At 44.2% G+C, this 21857-nt stretch overlaps 1 protein-coding gene across 1 annotated transcript; it reads right to left on the reverse strand.

Annotated features, from left to right (window-relative positions):
- Positions 1-1450: 1450 nt before the first annotated feature.
- Positions 1451-3852, reverse strand: CHST2 (carbohydrate sulfotransferase 2). The gene has a single exon (XM_044290157.1). The coding sequence runs from the start codon at positions 3352-3354 to the stop codon at positions 2086-2088; it is 1269 nt and encodes a 422-aa protein (XP_044146092.1). The 5' UTR covers positions 3355-3852; the 3' UTR covers positions 1451-2085.
- Between the last annotated feature and the right edge of the window lie 18005 nt (positions 3853-21857).

Consider the following 21857-nt stretch of genomic DNA (forward strand, 5'->3'; position numbering starts at 1 on the left):
AGGGGTAGTCCCAGGTTAGAAACTTTCCACAGGATAGGGTATAAGTATCTAACTGGTGGGGGTCCGACCACTGGGAATGGAGCCCCAGTCGCTGTTCTCCCCGACTCCAGTCTCAGAATAAATAGAGCGGCAGTACACTTGCTCAACCACTGATCTATTTTCGGGGGAGGGGGGGGGGGGATAGGGACCACCATTGTGGTCAGTGGGGATCCCAACAGTTGGGATGACCACTGACCAGATACTTATCCGCTTTCCTGTGGACTGGGGAGAAGTTTGTATCTAGGGACAATCCTTTCAACCTTTCTGTGCATGAATCTCATTACCACCCAAGGGGCTTCAAGACGAGAAGAGAGAATCCCTACAAGCTGGAACCTTACAGGTCTGACAGGAAGCAAAAAAAAGAGTCTAGCCGTCACTCATCTCCCCCTCTACTGAAACCTGCCTGGGTCCACACCACACATACGTGTTGATGGTGATCACCTCCATCCTCCATGTCTAATTATGGGCAGCTTTACAGGAACAGAACATGTCTCAACCGACAACTGGTTTTCAAGTAAAAAGATATGCAACATGTTCAAAGAAAGATATGAAAGGAGGAAGTTAACGAGGGTCTACAGTAACGTGTTTGAATAATAAGAAAAAGGGAAAATATTAAATATGACAAAACAACAAGCACGGTGATAACCATCACTGTGCCTCATACAGCATCCTACAAAACAAAAACATATTTGACAAGATATTGAGTAAGGAAATCTAGAAGTAAATCCATTAACCATGTTGGGTAGCAGGAAACCTGGCCACAGATAATTTATCAGACTGATATTTTCTGCTAAGCACAGGATTTCCAAGCAGTCACAGCAATACAAGATAACCCTGAGAGTGCCAAACACATGGCATGGTGCTAGGATAACATCAACGGATCTGATATTTCCTAATAGCTCAATGTACGCAGACTGATGATGATCATCCCGATACATTTCACGGTTACCCTCAGCAATAGTCACTTTGGTGAACATCTATCACATTTTGGGCCACTTTAACCACTGAATCTCAACACATGGGAATGTAAAATAGAATAATAAAAAAATAAAATATTTTTTATATAGTCCGTTTTTCTTTTTTTCAGCATGTAATGACCCAGCCTGTGCACTGAACACCAGACCATGCATGTTACATTGTGGTCTTCACAAGAAGACGTAAAAATTAAGTTCAATATTTTCTGCTCAAAGAGTTCATTGCATCAACCTCAGTCTGGAATCAATTATCCCTACATGGCAAAGCGTTCTGTTCTTTGGATTATTGATAAAAAAAAATATAATAATAAACCCAGAATTTAGGTGTGGTTAAAACCCCAGAGGGGAGTATGGGGAAGGTTACAGTAATTAAACATTCACCATTGACTCTTCTGAGCCATGTATGTAAAAACAAAATATAAAGGCACACAACTCACCACTTTCCAAAAATGGTCATAAATTATTGACTTTTATTAACAGTAATGGTAACATTTACCAACTCCGCCACTGGGTTTTCCCTACAGCTCTGAAGGACCATTCATGCAATGTAGGTACTTGTATGTTTGGAGACAAAAGATCAATGTACTTTTTTGTTTTCTGAAGGCGAACAAACTTGCAAACTATATAACCAACATGTGAGTCAGCAGCAAAAAACTATCAATACGATGGAACAGGCTAAACCCCCCCTTTTTGGGAGGACAATAGTTGGAGGCCACAAGATAATCATCACTAATAGATCTAGCTCCAGATAATTATTTTATGGACAACAAACTGTAGATAACTCTGCACATGGTCCTCAGGACACACTAAATAAAGAAGGAATTAAAACAGTGACTGACCCAGACCTAACTGTTAGCTGTAACCTGCCGTGTTAGTGAGTCCTGAGGACACGTTAAATAGAGTGCAAGCTAAAGACCATCAAAAGGTACCCCCAGAAGAAAGAAGATAAACTGCAGGAAAGAGAACCCATAGTTTACCACAATACATTAATGTACAGTAACAGACTTTTGGTACAGTAGTTGTCAGGTATGGTTTTTGCAGGCATTGTGTCAATCAATCCTAAAGACTGTCTTCATAGCATGGGCTTCCTAAGCAACGACTTGCTAAAGTCTTTGACGTCTTCTTGACTGCCAACTGTTTGGTAACCCAAAAGGTCCATTGGGACCTGGCAATACTCTTCCACCTGCTTTATCTGCAGAAAAGTAAGTAATGTTCTCCAAGCACTAACAGCTTGGGTGGCATTGCGAGCAGATACCACAAACGGTTTCGATGAATAGCCTGTGCCACTAGTCATGTTCAGTGAGAATTTCTCAATCTCTGGACTTACTGATAGGTTGACAAATCCATAGACCTGTCTTACTGTCTTAATGGGATCCATAACAAGATCCTCGTATCTAACTACCATGTAGTTACCCTTGAGCCAGCTCGGGGGGTGGAGCGCAGTCATTAGGGTCTTGCCCATGCTGCTACATATTACCTCCATGGCACCTATGGCATGATAGTCAGAACCATCCTTTTTGTTAAGTTTGTGTCCAGGATCTATAAAAGGAACCCTACGAATCCTGGGGTCTCTACTACGAACCACCTGAAGACTCTCTCGAATCAATCCATGTCTAGACTTAATCCTGGAGTTGGCAACTGCCCGGGGATCCCTAACTAAATGGATGACCTTCAAGTCCAGGGAAGGGTCTACCATCAATGGGGCCAGCACGTTGATGTCAAAAATCCTTACCCCTTTAATGACTATGGTGTTGTATTTGTGGCACTCTTCCTCCAGCATGCTCAGGCTTTGAGGAGGACATTTCTTGCACACTTTATCATCCACTAAACCCACCACATCCTTCTTATAGGCCGAACATATAGGGGTGGAGCAGATGACCTTGTTGGTGGAAGCTCCAAAGATGCCCAAGGTGCTGATGTTCTTTGCCCCTGCAGTGTTATACAGCTGGAGGGCAGACAAGTCACACCGGTAGAGGGCGCTGAGGAGATCCCGGGCAGCACCCTGCAGAGACATGGCATCTCCAGGGTACAGCTTCTGCCAGACATGCCACACTGGCTCATAGAGGAAGAAAACCTCCGGGTTCTGGTTGAAGAGCTCCCCGAAGAAGGAGGATCCGGACCTCCAGGTGGTGAAGACATAGACCAGCTGCCTCTTCCGAGGTGGGGAGGGTCGGTACAGGTAGCGGATGTCGGAGCGGGTCTGGTAGGGGGTGTACCTCACCTGGTCATTGCACTGCTGGGGCTCCTTGTGCCATTTGTCCATCAGGTTGAGCATGGTGAGGACCAGCAGCAGGATGTAGCCCAGGCAGAGGATGATCGCCTTCCTGCGGAACACTTTCATCCTGGCCACGGGGGAGGGGGCGGCCGGAGACGCTTATCGGGAGCAGGGGGGCACGAGCCGGCAGCACGGAGAACTGTTGCGCTCTAATCCCCTCCGGCTGCTGCATGCGTGGCCAGCAGCAAAGTTTGGGCACTTGAGTCTCATGTTAGAGGCAGCTGCTCCATGGCCCGTCGCCCACCGCGGCCGATCACGATCTGTCGTGACTGCATGAGGCGATCATGACGCACAATCTACTCCGTCTGGAAGGAAATCCCACTAATCACCTTACGGCTGAATGATGCAGGAGCCGCGCAAACTTCTCTCCTCAGCCCCCCCGCGACAACGTAACATGGCATCGCCCGGGTCCTGGCGCCTGCACCGCTTTAGGCGCTGGAGGATGCCATCAGTAAAAGGAAGAGGGGAGCGTGCCTCTTCTCCCCTTATATAACGGCTCGGCTCCGGCAGAAGGAATCCCTGCGGCAGGCGCCCACAGACTGCTCGGCTCTGAGCTGGACGCGGAGGTTCAGATGCTTACATTCCTACTGCAGGCTGCGCGTCTATTGGAGGAGAGCGCTGTCACTCTTCTAGACACGCCCCTCCTTCGCTATAAAGGCCACACCCCCTCTCTCTGCGGCTCTCACTTCGTGGAGCTCCTTGTGGAGGTCGGTCGGTCGCTTCGTGTTCTCTGCATAGGAGAGCGCAGTTTGCATTTACCGGGATTTTCATGGGTTTAGACGCTTTGCAGCAGTGATTAGAATGTGCCCACCGGGCGAATGCAGCATTAATGATTCATTAAAACATTTATGCTTTAGTATTTTCTATGGTTTCCAAAAAAAAAAGAAAGTATTCCTTCAGGGCAGGGATAGAGCAAAGGCATCTTTACCTGGCTGTAGTAGTGACCTCTCCCCTTGCAGCATGTCAGTTGGTCACACGATACAAAGGGGTCATGTCACAGGTCTTGGCAGGAGCTTGTTTTGCCAAAAACACTCGTAAAGGTTAAGTCTACACAACACGCATCAAAATGTCGTAGTGTAGTTGTGCCCTATCTGTCGCGCGACACATGTCGTGTGGACCTAGCCTATAAGGTGGCCAATCCCTTTAAAGTTCCCACAGGAGTATTAGGGTACCTGCACATAGTACAGATTTTATGCAGAAAATCTGTACCAGAAACGCACATAAATCTGCACTATTTATCCTGGATTTGATGCGTTTATTTGTGTGGTTTTTATGCATTTTTTGTTGCAGATTTTTGGGTTAAGTTAACCCCATTGAAGTCTATTGGGAAAACCACTCTACATGAGGAATCGTACAAACAAGTGATATGCTGCAGTTTCTAAAGGCTATGTACACCATCAGGGACAATTTTCTTTATTATTGTATTGTACTTATTTTGAGCTAAGATATTTTTTCAGTTGGTCTTTGTTAAAAATTTGCCATCCTATTTTTTGTACAGAGCTGACATGCTCTAGTAGCACCCTTTGTATGTTCTGTCTTTTCCGTCAGACCAGGAGCTGACGGCTCCATATCTCTGCTCTCTGACATTATAAACACTCATTATAGCTCAGTTCTCATCTTACTAATAAGAATGTGGATTACATAAGGCTCCATTCACACGTCCGCAAATGGGTCCACATCCGTCCTGCAATTTTGCGGAACGGGTGCGGACCCATTCATCGCAGCACCGATCTTCGGGTCCGCAGCTCCGCAAAAGATAGAACATGCCCTATTCCTATCCGCAGCTGCGGACAAGAATAGGCATTTCTATAGGGGTGCCGGGCGGGTGTGTTGCGGGTCCGCAACACACCACGGACGTGTGAATGGAGCCTAATTGTTTATTACAGTGTTTCCCAACCAGTGTGCTTCCAGCTGTTGCAAAACTACAACTCCCAGCATGCCCGGACAGCCTTTGGTTTTGCGGGCATGCTGGGAGTTGTAGTTTTGCAACAGCTGGAGGCACACTGGTTGGGAAACACTGGTTTATGACCTCTTAGTAGTTTAGAGATAAGGGTAATTATAAAGAAGGCACCTGCCCCCCCCTCCAAAAAAAAAGTATAATAAAGAGATAAGGGTAATGTAAGGGTACTAGTCACACAGAAAAACACTTAACCCTTTGTGACAGAATGGCTCAATATTTTTAATAAAGGTCAGTTGAAAAAAATATTTTTAGCTAAAAATGAGTAACATGCAATTATAAAAAAATAATTTGACCACGAAGGTGTACATAGCTTTTAAAATCTGCACAGCAGGTCAATGTCCTCATTCACTTAACTCGTACTTTATTAGAGCTCGTTCACATGAAAGTTTTTTGCGTTCCATATACAGGCCGTATACGGAACCAATCATTTCAATGGTTCCGCAAAAAAAAAGGAATTTACTCCGTATGCATTCCATTTCAGTTTTTCCGTTCAAAGATAGAACATGTCCTATAATTGCCCGCAAATCATGTTCCGTAGCTCCATTCAAGTAAATGAGTCTGCAAAAAAAACTGAACACATTCGAAATGTACTTCGTATGTGTTTTGTATCTGTTCCGTTTTTGCGGAACCATCTATTGAAAATGTTATGCCCAGCCCAATTTTTTTCTATGTAATTACTGTATACTGTATATGCCATACGGAAAAATGGAACAGAAAAACGGAACGGAACTGGAAACACTACTGAAACTCCCCCCCCCCCCCCCCCCCGGGAAAAACGGGCCACAGAACACTGAAAAAGACATACGGTCATGTGAACGAGCCCTTAAGGGCTCATGCACACGAACGTTTTTTGAGTTCAGTATACTGGCTGTTTTTAGAGTTCAGTATGCATTACTTAGGCCTAGTTCACACGATCGTTTTTTTGGCGAGTGTACGGGCCGTTTTTTTGTGTTCCGTATACGGAACCATTCATTTCAATGGTTCAGCATTAAAAAGGGAATCTGTTCCATAAGCATTCCGTTTCCGGTTTTCCGTTCCGTTGAAAGATAGAACATGTCCTATTCTTGTCCGCAAATCACGTTCCGTGGCTCCATTCAAGTCAAATGGTCCGCAAAAAAACGGAACACATACAGAAATGCATCCGTATGTCTTCCGTATCCTTTACGCTTTTGCGGAACCATCTATTGAAAATGTTATGCCCAGCCCAATTTTTTCTATGTAATTACTGTATACTGTATATGTCACACTTCGTGTGCATTCCGTTTCCGTATTTCCGTTTTTCTGTTCAAAGATAGAACATGTCCTATTATTGCCTGCTAATCACGTTCTGTGGCTGCATTCAAGTCAAATGGTCCGCAAAAAAAACAGAACACATACGGAATATACTCTATATGTCTTCCATATCTGTTGCGTTTTTGCGGAACTATATATTGAAAATGTTATGCCCAGCCCAATTTTTTTTAATGTAATTACTGTATATGCTATACGGTAAAACTGAACGGAACCGGAAACACTACTGAAACAAAAAACTGAAAAACTGATCCGTTAAAAAACGCCCTGCAAAACACTGAAAAAGCCATACGGTCGTGTGCATGAGCCCTTACACTGTGGTTTTTCCACATGAAAATCTGCGCTTACGCCATATTGTCTGCAGTTACCATCCATGACACCATGCTTGGGAAATCCCCATTTAAACCCAGCAGAGCTTGTAGAAAACCGAAATACAGACCCTTTAGAAATGTGCGATTACATTTTTGATAATCGCAAGGCTATGTGGCCCTCCCACGTGGTAGTGGCTCTCGCCTGGGATCCTCATTCATCAACTGAAGAAGGACTTGGCACTCAGTTTATTCATGCAGTGGTATTTTGTTTGGCAGGGTGCCAGTACTCAAGCCGACCCCATTATATTGAATGGTATGCATCGGGGGTCAGATCCGGCAGTTCTAGTATTCTATTCCGGGACAGCATATCGGCGATGTGAAGCTAGAGCTTGAAGGGCCTTCTGGCTGGGGAAGGGGGGGGATTGAAGAATTATGCAGAGAATTTGGAAGCTTGTTGTAAGCATTTCCTGTGGCAGAAAGCACATTCCACTAGATGAGCTTGTGCTTATTTGGTGTAAATTATTAAAATTTGGAATGTTTATTCTGCAGCCTGCATGTTTTCAGATAGACTGCAAGTAGGCTGTCTTTTTTTTTTTTAAAACACTTTTTTTTCTTTCTTTTGTTCACATAAGAAAAAGGGCACTACATAAACACAGTTGTACCCAAAAGCAATTAGGTCTCAATACAGTGACAGTAAGGATACATAAAATACAAATACTAGTATCAAATATTGGATCTCGACATGTGTGAAGGTCCCCCTCAACTTTCATATAGCGCCACAGAGAATCCCCTCAGTTGCGTGGTGTCATACCTGACAGGCCAAGGGTTTCACACTAGCGTATTCCGGTATTGAGTTCCGTGCTTGGATCCGTTTTCTATTGTGCCAGATTGTGTCATAGAAAACGGATCCGCCCCCATTGACTTACATTGTGTGCCAGGACGGATCCGTTTGGCTCAGTTTCATCAGACGGACACCAAAACGCTGTAAGCAGTGTTTTTGTGTCCATCTCCAAAGCGGAATGGAGGCGGAACGGAGCCAAACTGATGCATTCTGAGCGGATCCTTTTCCATTCAGAATGCATTAGAATGCAACTGATCCGTTTTGGACCGCTTGTGAGAGCCCTGAACGGATCTCACAAACGGAAAGCCAAAACGCAAGTGTGAAAGTAGACTAAATTGAAAGGGTTCCATCCAGTGGCGTGCCTAGGGTATTTGGCACCCGGGGCGGGTACTTTCTCTGGCACCCCCCTTCCCCCCGCAGAAACCATAAGAAGCTTTATTTTTATATTTAAATATACTGAAATATTTATTTTGTTTAAAATAAAAAAAATTATCGCTAGTAAACAGAAAATTGCTGGTAAATGAAAATTTAAAGAGACTCTGTCACAATGAAAATACAATGTAAGCTACAGGCAGCATGTTATAGAGCAGGAGGAGCTGAGTAGACTGATATATAGTTTTAGGATAAAATATTCTTTAAAACATGTAATTTATGCATTTAAATTCCTGCTAATTCTGGGTTTTGAATTCCAGAAGGCGGTCCTATCAGTGATTGACAGCTCTCTGTATACAGTCAGCTGAAGGCTGTAAATCACTGATAAGACTGCCTCCTTGACTTCTAAGCCCAGAATGAGCAGGACTTTAAATGGATAAATTACTGGATAATGTAAAAAGTTTTACTTTTCTCCCAAAACGATATATCAATCTGCTCAGCTCCTCCTGCTCTATAACAGCAGGTCAAACACCATTTTCAACAGGTTCCTTTTAAAGAGGACCTGTCACCAAAAAATGCAATGCAGTCTGAAAGCACCTCATTAAGAGAAGCCAAGCTAATTGATATATAATTCATTTATATATTTTTTTTATATATATATATATATATATATATATATATATATATTTTATATATATATAGAGAGAGAGAGAGAAAAAAAAAGGAAAAGAAGCAGCACACAAAGATTATATGGGTGCAAAAATCCTCCAGAGGGACCTGAGACCAAGATCCCAAGTATAGACAAAAAAAAGAAGGGCAGCACTCCAGTTTGTGATAAGAAAAGCAGCAACGTTTCAGCTCTCTCATTGGAGCCTTTGTCCAGCTGAATAACATGTGCATAATAACATACATAAATAGTGACAGTGATTAACAAATTACAAATTGATCCATAATATAATAAACTGCAAAGGCATAAATAATACAACAATGTTGCAAGTGTAATTCATTTGTCTTCATAATCCAATACTGCAAAGGCATAAGTGTAATGATAAAAATTCCATAGCATGATTCGTACAGTGTAAAGTCACCAAAAATACATCATTAACAATCAAATATAATAAGGGAACAAATGTGTTATCATGATACATCAATAAAAATGATTAAAAACCTTTGAATGGATCGCATTAGGCCAGAAAGACTTGGTGGAAACTGTTGGCATCCAGAAAGAGTATCGGCGCATGCGCCACTCCATGTCACATCTTGAGGAATCTGTCGTCTATGTGAGCCACCACTTCAGCCATGTGCTGGGGTGGTGGCGTTACATCAACGACATTTTCCTGATTTGGGTCGGCGCCACAGAGGACCTCATCACCTTCCACAGTTTTCTGAATACTATTGATCCCAGTGTCAAGTTTACATTGACACATTCTGACGAAACTATACAATTTCTGGACACTCAGGTTACCATTTATAATGATAGGTTAGTGACAGACTTATATGTGAAACCTACAGATAAAAACACTCTTTTGTGTTTTAAGAGTCATCACCCAAAACCCATGTTAAGGTCACTTCCTTTTAGTCAACTCCTCAGAGTCAATAAAATTGGACAAGATCCAGCTAAAGTAGATAGTAGACTACGGGAAATGGGGTTGAAATTCCAGACACGTGGATACCCAAAAAAACTCATTCGAGAACATGTGAATAGAATTAAACCTTTTACCAAAGAGACCATCAGGGAGGGACTAGGTGACACCAAACGTTCCCAAGCTCGGATCCCTTTTGTGTCAGAGTTCAGTACCAATAGTGATAGGATTGCAGTTATAATTAAAAAACATTGGCGAATTCTAACTAGCAATTTTGAAAAGGTGGAGGAACTTAAGTCCTTACCTTTATGCTCATATCGACATAGTCCTAATCTAGGTGACAGACTGGTGAAGTCTGACATTGGCTCTTCCAGGGAGACGTGTGAGACATAATTTGGTTCTACCTATTGCTATCCTTGCTATAACTGTGTTAATTGCAAATTGATGTTGAGAGGTGACTTATTTGTTCACCCGGTCTTTGGACAGAGGGTTAAAATCAGACAATATTTAAGATGTGATTCGTCTTATGTTATCTATTTGCTGGTTTGCCCCTGTAACCTTTTATACATTGGTGAGACCACATGGGACGTCAAATCCCATCTCAATCAACACCGATATTCTATTAGAAAACAAAAAATGGACCTTCCTGTGTCAAAACATTTCATTGAGGCTAAACATACACAAAACAATTTGCGTTTTAGAATTTTGGAGCAGATATCCCCCTCAAGGCGAGGTGGTGATCAAACTAAATTACTGAAGAGACGTGAGCTCTATTGGATCTATACACTTGGTACTTAAAAGCCACAGGGCCTAAATGTGGAGGTTAGGGTTGTCTAGTCATCGATTATGTTTGTTCTCTTCTGTTCCGATTGTGTTTATGGGAAACAACATGTGCTATATTTTACACTAGTTCTTCTTTCCTCTTTGTAGGATATTATTCTGGAATATACACTACGAATGGTCACGTATGGCGAAGACTGAAGGAACTGTGCTGGCGATGCTTCTTTACATTTTTTTCTCTATCATTTTATCATGTTGAGCCATTGTTCAGTGAGCTCCTGTCTCTACTTTGGTGCGACTCCAGCCCCTTCTGGGACTTGGGTGGCATCTGTGCAGACGGGTGTTGCTGTCTGATGCAATATTTATAGATTATGAGCCCTGATGCAGTGGGTCCGTGTCCTTCCCACTGGCTGGAGTGGTGAATTCACAACATTGTGGACCCACTCCAACACATGATGGCTAGTGACACGGAGCGGATATGCTGATAATTCTGGACAGCGGGGTGGTAACGGTGTGGCCACCGTATCACCTTGCTGATACAGATGTCCTGTTTTGGTGGCCGACACTGATCTGCTGGTCCCCGATGCATGGATCAGCTTTGTCTGCTGTACACTGCGGTGCTCTGGACATTGTGTATGTGTCTGTCAATTTCTAGATGGGTGGCTGTGCTGGCACGCGCATGCGCCCGAATGCGATGTTCAATAGTGGCCATCTTTGTTGTGGTCCTTATGCCGTTCATCAGTTCTGTGAGTCTCGCGATAGCGGACGGAGTGGCGCATGCGCCGATACTCTTTCCAGACGCCAACAGTTTCACCAAGTCTTTCTGGCCTAATGCGATCCATTCAAAGGTTTTTAATCATTTTTATTAATGTATCATGATAACACTTTTGTTCACTTATTATATTTGATTGTTAATTATGTATTTTTGGTGACTTCACACTGTATGAATCAGGCTATGGAATTTTTATTATTACACTTATGCCTTTGCAGTATTGGATTATGAAGACAAATGAATTACACTTGCAACATTGTTGTATTATTTATGCATTTGTACTTTATTATATTATGGATCAATTTGTAATTTGTTAATCACTGTCACTATTTATGTATGTTATTATGCACATGTTATTCAGCTGGACAAAGGCTCCAATGAGAGAGCTGAAACGTTGCTGCTAGATGGGTGAATAAACCGTCCACTTTTCTTATCACAAATTGGAGTGCTGCCCTTCTTCTCTTTTTTGTATATATATATCTTTTGCAACTTTAACTATACAGGTCCTTCTCAAAAAATTAGCATATTGTGATAAAGTTCATTATTTTCTGTAATGTACTGATAAACTTTAGACTTTCATATATTTTAGATTCATTACACTCAACTGAAGTAGTTCAAGCCTTTTATTGTTTTAATATTGATGATTTTGGCATACAGCTCATGAAAACCCAAAATTCCTATCTAAAAAAATTAGCATATTTCATCCGACCAATAAAAGAAAAGTGTTTTTAATACAAAAAAAGTCAACCTTCAAATAATTATGTTCAGTTATGCACTCAATACTTGGTCGGGAATCCTTTTGCAGAAATTACTGCTTCAATGTGGCGTGGCATGGAGGCAATCAGCCTGTGGCACTGCTGAGGTGTTATGGAGGCCCAGGATGCTTCGATAGCGGCCTTAAGCTCATCCAGAGTGTTGGGTCTTGCGTCTCTCAACTTTCTCTTCCCAATATCCCACAGATTCTCTATGGGGTTCAGGTCAGGAGAGTTGGCAGGCCAATTGAGCACAGTAATACCATGGTCAGTAAACCATTTACCAGTGGTTTTGGCACTGTGAGCAGGTGCCAGGTCGAGCTGAAAAATGAAATCTTCATCTCCATAAAGCTTTTCAGCAGATGGAAGCATGAAGTGCTCCAAAATCTCCTGATAGCTAGCTGCATTGACCCTGCCCTTGATAAAACACAGTGGACCAACACCAGCAGCTGACATCACTGACTGTGGGTACTTGACACTGGACTTCAGGCATTTTGGTATTTCCCTCTCCCCAGTCTTCCTCCAGACTCTGGCACCTTGATTTCCGAATGACATGCAAAATTTGCTTTCATCCGAAAAAAGTACTTTGGACCACTGAGCAACAGTCCAGTGCTGCTTCTCTGTAGCCCAGGTCAGGCGCTTCTGCCGCTGTTTCTGGTTCAAAAGTGGCTTGACCTGGGGAATGCGGCACCTGTAGCCCATTTCCTGCACACGCCTGTACACGGTGGCTCTGGATGTTTCTACTCCAGACTCAGTCCACTGCTTCCGCAGGTCCCCCAAGGTCTGATATCGTTCCTTCTCCACAATCTTCCTCAGGGTCCAGTCACCTCTTCTCGTTGTGCAGCATTTTCTGCCACACTTTTTCCTTCCCACAGACTTCCCACTCAGGTGCCTTGGTACAGCACTCTGGGAACAGCCTATTCGTTCAGAAATTTCTTTCTGTGTCTTACCCTCTTGCTTGAGGGTGTCAATGATGGCCTTCTGGACAGCAGTCAGGTCGGCAGTCTTACCCATGATTGCGGTTTTTAGTAATGAACCAGGCTGGGAGTTTTTAAAAGCCTCAGGAATCTTTTGCAGGTGTTTAGAGTTAATTAGTTGATTCAGATGATTAGGTTAATAGCTCGTTTAGAGGACCTTTTCATGATATGCTAATTTTTTTAGATATGAATTTTGGGTTTTCATGAGCTGTATGCCAAAATCATCAATATTAAAACAATAAAAGGCTTGAACTACTTCAGTTGTGTGTAATGAATCTAAAATATATGAAAGTCTAATGTTTATCAGTACATTACAGAAAATAATGAACTTTATCACAATATGCTAATTTTTTTAGAAGGGCCTGTACAGCAAACCGCACCCAATACCATCATGCTCTCTGCTTAATGAATTAGAAAACAATAGCCAATCCCGCCATGTGTCTGCATACACTGCCCATCTTTTAGGCGCTACAGACTGTTTGATACCCTCAGCTATCAATCCCATACTAGATCCCAAAGATGACAAGGACAAGGAACTCCGTTCACATCCGCTCCTGGTGCTAGCTCCCGAAACTTGCCAAACTGAAAACGAGATAAAGAATCCGCTAGGAAATTAAATTTACCTTGAACATATCTTGCCTTAACCCAAATATTAAGTTTCATACAACATAAAACAAAATGCCTCAATAACTTAACCAGTATTTCACACTTAGACGAAAGCATATTAAATGCGAATACGACGCCTTTGTTATCTGTGTTGATCAAAATCCTTCTGTTTTTAAAAAACAACTGACACCAGCACAGGAAAAAAAAAAACTAAAAGAACAATGTTACGAGTCCATCCACTATTAATCCATGAAACTTGCCAAGCATCTGCTGACCATTTACCATCTCAAAAAACTCCCCGGGGTCCTTTTTTGGGACCACTCCCAATGGTGACAAACGAAAGTTCTCAAAAGGAGGATTCACAAAACGACCTGCTATCCTACCAAGGCCCAATTCCTTTTGCAATTTACTTCTTACTACTTCTTTAAATAAAACAACAGATTTCAAATTATCTACCCAGCAGCAACCTTTCCCCAAAAATTCAGGCACCTCAAAACCAAAATAAAAACCCTTAAAAATTAATTTAAACTTAATTCGGTCGAGATACATTTTGAACTATGGTAGCATTTCAAAAAGCTTCACTGGTGTCCATGCTTTTAGAAATTTGCTCTTTGGTACCATGCAGCTGCTGGGTAGACCAGGAGTTCCTTTTAAAACACCTCAGCATAGGATAGGATCCACTGCAAAATGAACATTCATGTTTGTAGCGATAATTTGACAACCATTTGCAATTTGCTCCATTAAAAGCAAAACACCCCCCTTTTCTCATATTAGTCTAAGGAGGATTAGCAGCTTTAACTTGAAACGGTTTCTGCGGCAACATTAAATTCACACACAGACCAATATCTTTGACTCCATACCACTAAAATTACGATATGCTTCAAGAATAATGTCCAGGTGCTGGAAAAGTCCACTTCAATGCCCAGGATGTTTCTCACCAAGTACTGCAGAGTAAATACAGAAAGCTTGCAGCCAATTATTAAATGACCTTGGCATAGCACGCTTCCTATCATCCTCACTTCTTTCTTATCCCGCACCACATTTTCCTTTGCAGACAGCAAAAGGGTTATGATCTCCACATATTTCATCCTCCAAATCCTCTCTTTAATACCAGAGGCCAAATGATAACCAAGGGGCGATATCTCACACACCATCGCCTCTTTAACACACATTTCATTAACTCCAACACCGGCAAAGCATTAACTGCAGCATTGCTAGAAGCAACCTGCTTTTTACTATTACTCCAAACGTCAGATTCCGTGTGAGGCACCTGCCTGTTAGCAACTACTGCTAACAGCTTAAACAGCCCAGACAACAGCGTGGACTCAGACAAAGACAATACATGGAGACTCTCACCATCCATATGATCCTCCTGGACCGCTCCAGAGGCTGTCTTCAATCTTCTGTGGAGGCTTGGAGGTGGCTCTACCCCACCAAGGGGGAGCCCCTCAACAAGCTGCCCCACCACTGCTTGGCTTCATGAAGGGCCCACCGTGTTCGCTTCCTGGATGTCCTCTACTGTATATGGAACGCAACGCTCCACAGATCCGCCCCTCGGTCGTCGCTCCCTTGCCAAGTCTTTACCCTGTGCTCCACAGGGCTCGCTTCTCTGTACTCTTGTCCTCTCGCCTGAAGGACCGATGCCGCGTCTTCTTGCTTCCTGCTGCCGGTGATAAGCTCCCCGCTCTGCTGCGCCTCGCCTCAGGAGGAGGAGTATAGGCGCTCCTCGACTTCCTAGCTAGCTCTTTTGCAAAGAAGTGCCAACAACTCCTCCCCCCTCTGCTAACAGGAAGCCGCATTCTCCGTTGTCACGTCCGGCGCTCCAGGGCTCTCTTCCTCCGGCTCTTCCCTCCTCAGCGGCGCTTGATCCGGGCAGCTCCTCAGCCATTCTTTCCTGCCGGCAGCCTCTCCTCTCAGGATCAGCTGACGCAGGAGCTCTTCCATGTCGCAGGTCAGACACAGGTCCAGCGCAGATCAGGTCCTCTTCAGACTGGCACCCCAGCTCAGTCAAGTAGTGCCATATAAAGGGATCAGTTTCCCGCTGCAACCTGCTACAACAAATCAACAGCTTGGATTTCTCCCCCAGCAATGGTTGGCAATCAATCAGCAGAGACCTCTACTACCCAGCAGAATCCGCTTCAAACCAGATTAACCTGGTCATCTTCTCCTGAGGTAATTTTACCTGTCAAATATAAAACAGACAAAGAGGGGGGAGGGGGAGATAACATACAAACCCTAAAAAACCAAATGTCCTACCCTTAGGCTCCATTCACACATCCGTAACGTGTTTTGCGGATCCGCAACCAACAGAAACACATGTAATAGTGGGGGTAAGTTGTTCTTGGTTATAGATTTGAACACTAATATTAAAGTGTCTTGTTCCAGTGTAACCCCTCCCCCCCAGGGACATTATCACCTGTTCCCAGAACTTGCATATATGCATGCATATCCAGACTCCATGCCACATGTCTGTGGATGGTGTTTGACATTTTGGGCAGGCTGTCAGGCGATCAGAACATAAGGGTGTTGCTGGGAAAGTGAAGCCGTAGATGTCCCTATTCATAAGCTTGAAATGGGACTCTCTTCAGAGCTCCGAAGTCACATGTTTTCTCATCTGCTTCCAGCCCTGCAAGATACGGTCGATTATGTCAGGGCCCTGTAAAATCCTGGACCCGTGTTGGAGCATGGAGGAGGGATGCGCGGATAACAAATGGTCTCTGAGAGCCATTTATAGGGAGAAAATGGAGTGGTGGAATCCCGGCCTGTTTATTATGTCATCTAGCGGGTTTTGCACCACCTCCCTATATATGTTTCTCAGCCTTCTCTGACAAAAAGAGGAAAACTGTAAAAACTGGATAAGAGATGACTTTGGCAGCTGATGGATAGCCACCAAATCACCGTACGTGTAACAATCTCTTTGGGAGGTATTCATTAGCTGTAGAGGTATTGTAATACCCTTTTTTCTCCAGGAATGAAATGAGAGTAGGCTTGTTGCGATACCAAAATTTTTATTCGGTTTCGATACCATAAAAAAGTATTGCGATACTCAATACCATTCGATACCACGTGAAAAAAATAAAATGCCAAAAAAGCCAGTGTTTTTTTTTTTTTACTTTTTATTTAATAACTATTTCCCCCCCTTAGGGGCTATAACCTGGGATATTTTATTCCTTTGTCCTAGTCACCCTAATAAAGCTCTCTCAGGGTGAATAGGACGTGACACTCTCTCTGCTGCTCTGTGCATAGTACACACAGCAGCAGGGAGGTTACCATGGCAGCCAGGGCTTCAGTAGCATCCTTGCTGCCGTGGTAACCGATTGGAGCCCAGGATTACACTGCTGGGGCTCCGATCAGAACTGCCATTGCCACCAATGAGAGGGGACCCTGTGGCCACTGCCACCAATTATTTTAATACTGGGGGGCACACTGCACCACCAATGACTTTAATACTGAGGGAGGGTGAGGGCACACTGTGCCACCAATGTTTGTAATACTGGGGGGGTGCACTGCGCCACCAATGATAATTAACCTTTAATACAGATACAGCGGGCGGGTGCTGGCCTCTATGACAGGGCTCTGCAATCAGTGGCAGTTAACCCCTGAGGTGCCAGGTATGTGATTCTGCCACTGACACCCGCCTCCTGGATCTGTATTAAAGGTTAATTATCATCGGTGGAACAGTGCCCAGGCCGGGTTCTTGCTATGCTGGCTGCTTGACTCTGGGGCTCGGGCTGATGCTAGGGAGGACACAAACCACTCAGGAGGAGGAGGCTGCCGTTCGCTGAGCTCACTAGCTCAGATGGCGCAGCAGTTTATTACCTCCCCCGTCCCACCTCCTGCTTTAATTAGCCACACATTTATTGGTGGCAGTGGTGCGGGCAGCTTCAGAGCCCGCTCACTTCATTGGGCTCAGTGGCGGCCACGTCATAGGAGAGAGGGATTCCCTCTTCGTCCCTCAACTCCCTCCTTCTCCACTGTCTGGACTGAAAGAACATAGCGCGCGCCGAGTGCCATGTTCTCTCATAGTAGGAGATACTAGACTGCGCAGTAGCACAGCCTAGTATCGAAAAAATGAACATCCCGGTACCGAATCGATACTGGCATAAAAGTATCAATTTGGTATCATAATTTCGATACCCGAAACAACCCTAAATGAGAGAGGACTATGAGCAGGGGGGAACTCTGGATTACCCCAGAATGTCATGTACTTGGAGATCAAAAAAGGCAGTTGGAACCGCTTCCTAATTTCTTTCCAGGTAGCAATAGTATCCCCCAATATCACTGAGAGTTTCACCGGCTTGGGCAAGCAAGATCTCTTAGTATGAAGTAAAGATATCAAGTTCCAGCGTGAGGCCAGCTCCTGGTCCAGCGGAAGACAGGAATAGAAAGATTTGGAGTGTAACCAATCGATCACATGTCTCATCAGGCATGCTGTGTTGTAACCCATGATATTCGGGAAGTTCACGCCCAGAAAAAACCTATGAATGGGGTCGTTTGTAACTGGTATAACAACCTCAAGAACTACATAATTTTTATCAAGTGACACCATCCCAGAAAGGAAAGAAGAAGATTGTGCCATGTAGAGAGCTCCTGTTTGATCCTCTGAAAAATTGGAGGGTAGTTTAGGAAATAAATACTTGTGAGAGTTTTCCCTATCTTTATACCTAAATATGTGATATGGGATTTTGCAGGTTTCAAACCAGTGCCCAGAGTTTCCCAAAAACCAGGCCGTATCTGTTTCCCTAGTTCTAAAATTTCACTTTTCCCAGGGTTAATGCGGTGCCCTGATGGAAGTTCAAAGTCAGAGATGAACTGTAAAGTCCTCTGAAGATCTCTTCGAGGGTCATAGAAAAACAATAGGAAATCTTCTGCGAATAAGGTGACCTTAACTTCCTGGGAGCCCACCTTTATTCTCTTATATAGAGACGAGGTCTCCAGATAGCTGGCTAAGGGCTCTATAGCTACAGTTTGTTAAATAATAGGGGTGAAAGGGGGCACCCCTGTCGAGTGCCTTTGGTTAATGGGAAAGGGGTCAATATAAAACCCAATGTATGAATACGAGCCATCGGGTAGGTATATAGAGCGGTCAGAAAGTATCTAAAAGTTTCCACAATTCCCATCCTGTCCATCACCTCCCCCAACCAGGACCATTTGACATTGTTGAATGCCTTTTGGCATCCAGGGCCACTATTGTGGGGTGTTCTTCTGGTTAAGGGGCTAGATGGGTTCTGTCCAGGACAACAAGTATATTAATTATTTCTGATATTAATGACAGCTGCTCGCTTTTTAACTAACCCCACCTGAGCTGGGCCTATAAAAGTGGGAAGTAACAATACTAGGCGATCCGCCATTATTTTAGAGATCAGCTTTACACTTTGATCTATCAGGAAGATGGGCCTATAAGACTGGGGATCAAGTACATCTTTGCCCGGCTTAGGGAGCAATTTGATGTAAGCTATTTTTGAGGTATCTGGTATTTTCCCAATTGTCAAAATACCGTTAAAATATTCTCCCAGTGGTGGAGTTATGGAGTCGACCAGAATCTTGTAAAATTCCCCGGAGTAGCCTTCAGGGCAAAGCCTTTGAGTTGTGTAGATTATGTATGGCTGTTTTAATTTCTGCTTTGGTAATTGGTTTATTCAGCTCCAGTAAATCTTCCTGACAGACTGATGGCATGGATACTTCACTGAGAAGAGCTGTGCCACCCTGCGAGGACTTGTTGGTTGAATACAAAATGGCTCTGGAAAATATTTTATGAGGAAAAGAGTAGAGTGATCCCCCCCACCCCCAAAGCTCTTATGAAGGGTAGAGTCAGCCATTACTATACTGTCAGTTCAGCTGTCCACAGAGTTGCAGCAACTCTTCTTAGCTTGTCTTTGAGCCTTTGGTGAGGTACTTGCTGGGGATCTTGGCGATGTCTGAGGCCCTCTTGGACCGCAAGGCTTGATTGGGGAAACTGCCGAGGCCAATGAAGGGAGCCGGGTTCCCCTGGTACTGGAGAAGAGGATCTCTTCGTGGGTAAGTAGCATTGGAGAGCCTGCACAGCCACCTCCGGTGAGGTGAAGGTTCGGACAGCGCCATCTGGAGTAAACACACTATGTGTCGCCGGATAGACCAGATGGAACCAGATTTATTGCGGCTTAAAATGCTACACAGCGTGCTAAACTTGCGCCTTTTTTGCGCAACATCCACTGAAAAGTCCTCAAATAAAAGTACCTTTGCTCCTCTGAACTCCAGAGTGAGTGGTCTTCCGATGTCAGAAGGCGCAAAGGATATCTTGCTTATCATTATAATTCAGAAAACACATGATCATTTTCCTGGGGACTCCCCTCCGGTTGTGCCTGTCCCCTGGGAACCTCGTGAAATGGTTAGGCCTGTGCGCCCGCTTGACCCTGCAGCAATGACTGAGGCCTAAAGCTGCCGATAAGTCCTCCTCACAGAGTTTTTGCAAGTCAGTGGTTTTCACCGATTCCGGTATCCCAACCATACGAAGGTAGTTGTATCTGGAGCGATTCTCCAGGTCATCAAGCTTCAGCAACATACGGTGGTGTTCCACTGTCAACATTTCCACCTGCTTTCTTGTGCTCGTTGCCCAGTCTTCTACTTCACTGATGCAGTTCTCAGCCTCATCCAAACGGGCCTTATGCTGGGAGACCTCAGATTATAGGCGTGAAAGGGAAGTCTGTATTATAGATTCCAGCAACTTTTGAATATCTGGGGCTAAGTGTCTGGCCACCTCGACGGCCAGTTATCGGTAATCACCCGGGTCTCTTAGATGCGTTGCTGCCTGTGGAAGCAGGTCTACTGCTGCCAGAAGGTCCGGGGTCGTTTGAGAAGAACACCAAAGTGGAGTCTCTGTGAGATACGGCACCATTTTGCAGGTCGGGTGAGGCGCGCCAATAGTTTCACTCGTGGCTTGTTTTTTAGCGCTGCGTAGGAGGTACAGCTCCATAGGTTGGAGAAGGGGTGCCCAAGCTGGTTCTGAGGTCTTTGAGCTCAGAGCAGTTGCTACTTGACAAGGTGCATGTGCGGATGAGAGCCTCGGGAGCAGGAGCAACGCCACACACGTCTCTACATCTCAGCGCTGGAACCGAAAGTCCTCTGTGATGTGTGTACACCGTAGCTTTCATCTCTGATCCCCATACATTCTCATTTCAGGTGAATTCTGATTAATAGGGCGGGGTCCAATTATATGCACCCTTGCTTAATACTTTATATGTGATGGGCTGTTCACATCTTGTTTTTGCTCTATATCAAGGTGATACGTTTTGACATGCAGTAAAAAAAAAAGGACATACACGTGTGCAATTTTGTGGCCATCTATCCTTTTTTTTTTCCGTATATGTTTGACGGATGTGCATACCTTTTAATACGTTTTTGTCTGTTTTTTTTTATAAAAGACGTATCTGTTTTTGTGAAAACTTTTTTTGAATAAAGATTTGAAATATATCAAAGAAAGTAGGAAGTATCTGGATGAATACAGATACATTTAACTGATGGAAAGGTACTGTTTTGCGTTTCCATCAGTCTCCCATTCACTGCAATGTAAAAAAAAAATGTATACATTTCTATACATTTTCTTTGCAAGACAGAAAAGTGTGGTATGCTATGTTAGGCTACTTTCACACTAGCGTTCGGGCGGATCCGTTCTGAACGGATCCGCTCATAATAATGCAGACGGAGGCTCCGTTCAGAACGGATCCGTCTGCATTAAAATTGCAAAAAAAAAGCTAAGTGTGAAAATAGCCTCGGACGGATCCGTCCAGACTTTCAATGTAAAGTCAATGGGGGACGGATCCGCTTGAAGATTGAGCCACATTGTGGCATCTTCAAACGGATCCGTCCCCATTGACTTACATTGTAAGTCTGGACGGATCCGCACGGATCCGCACGCCTCCGCACGGCCAGGCGGACACCCGAACGTTGCAAGCAGCGTTCAGCTGTCCGCCTGTCCGTGCGGAGGCGAGCGGAGCGGAGGCTGAACGCCGCCAGACTGATGCAGTCTGAGCGGATCCGCTCCATTCAGACTGCATCAGGGCTGGACGGCTGCGTTCGGGTCCGCTCGTGAGCCCCTTCAAACGGAGCTCACGAGCGGACCGACGAACGCTAGTGTGAAAGTAGCCTTATTCTGTCCTGCAAAAAAAAATGTACAGCAGCATAAACAGTACAAATGGAGTCAAACGTATGCACTTTTGAACCACATTTGTCCAATTGTAGTTTATGAGTACAATACCTTTTTTTCTATTTAGGGCTCTTCCACATCTGTGTTCTTTTCTTCCGGCATAGAGTTCCATCGTCGGGGCTCTATGCCGGAAGAATAGTGAT

This window comes from Bufo gargarizans, chromosome 4 (genome assembly GCF_014858855.1).
Source record: "Bufo gargarizans isolate SCDJY-AF-19 chromosome 4, ASM1485885v1, whole genome shotgun sequence".
In the NCBI taxonomy this organism is placed as follows: Eukaryota; Metazoa; Chordata; class Amphibia; order Anura; family Bufonidae; genus Bufo; species Bufo gargarizans.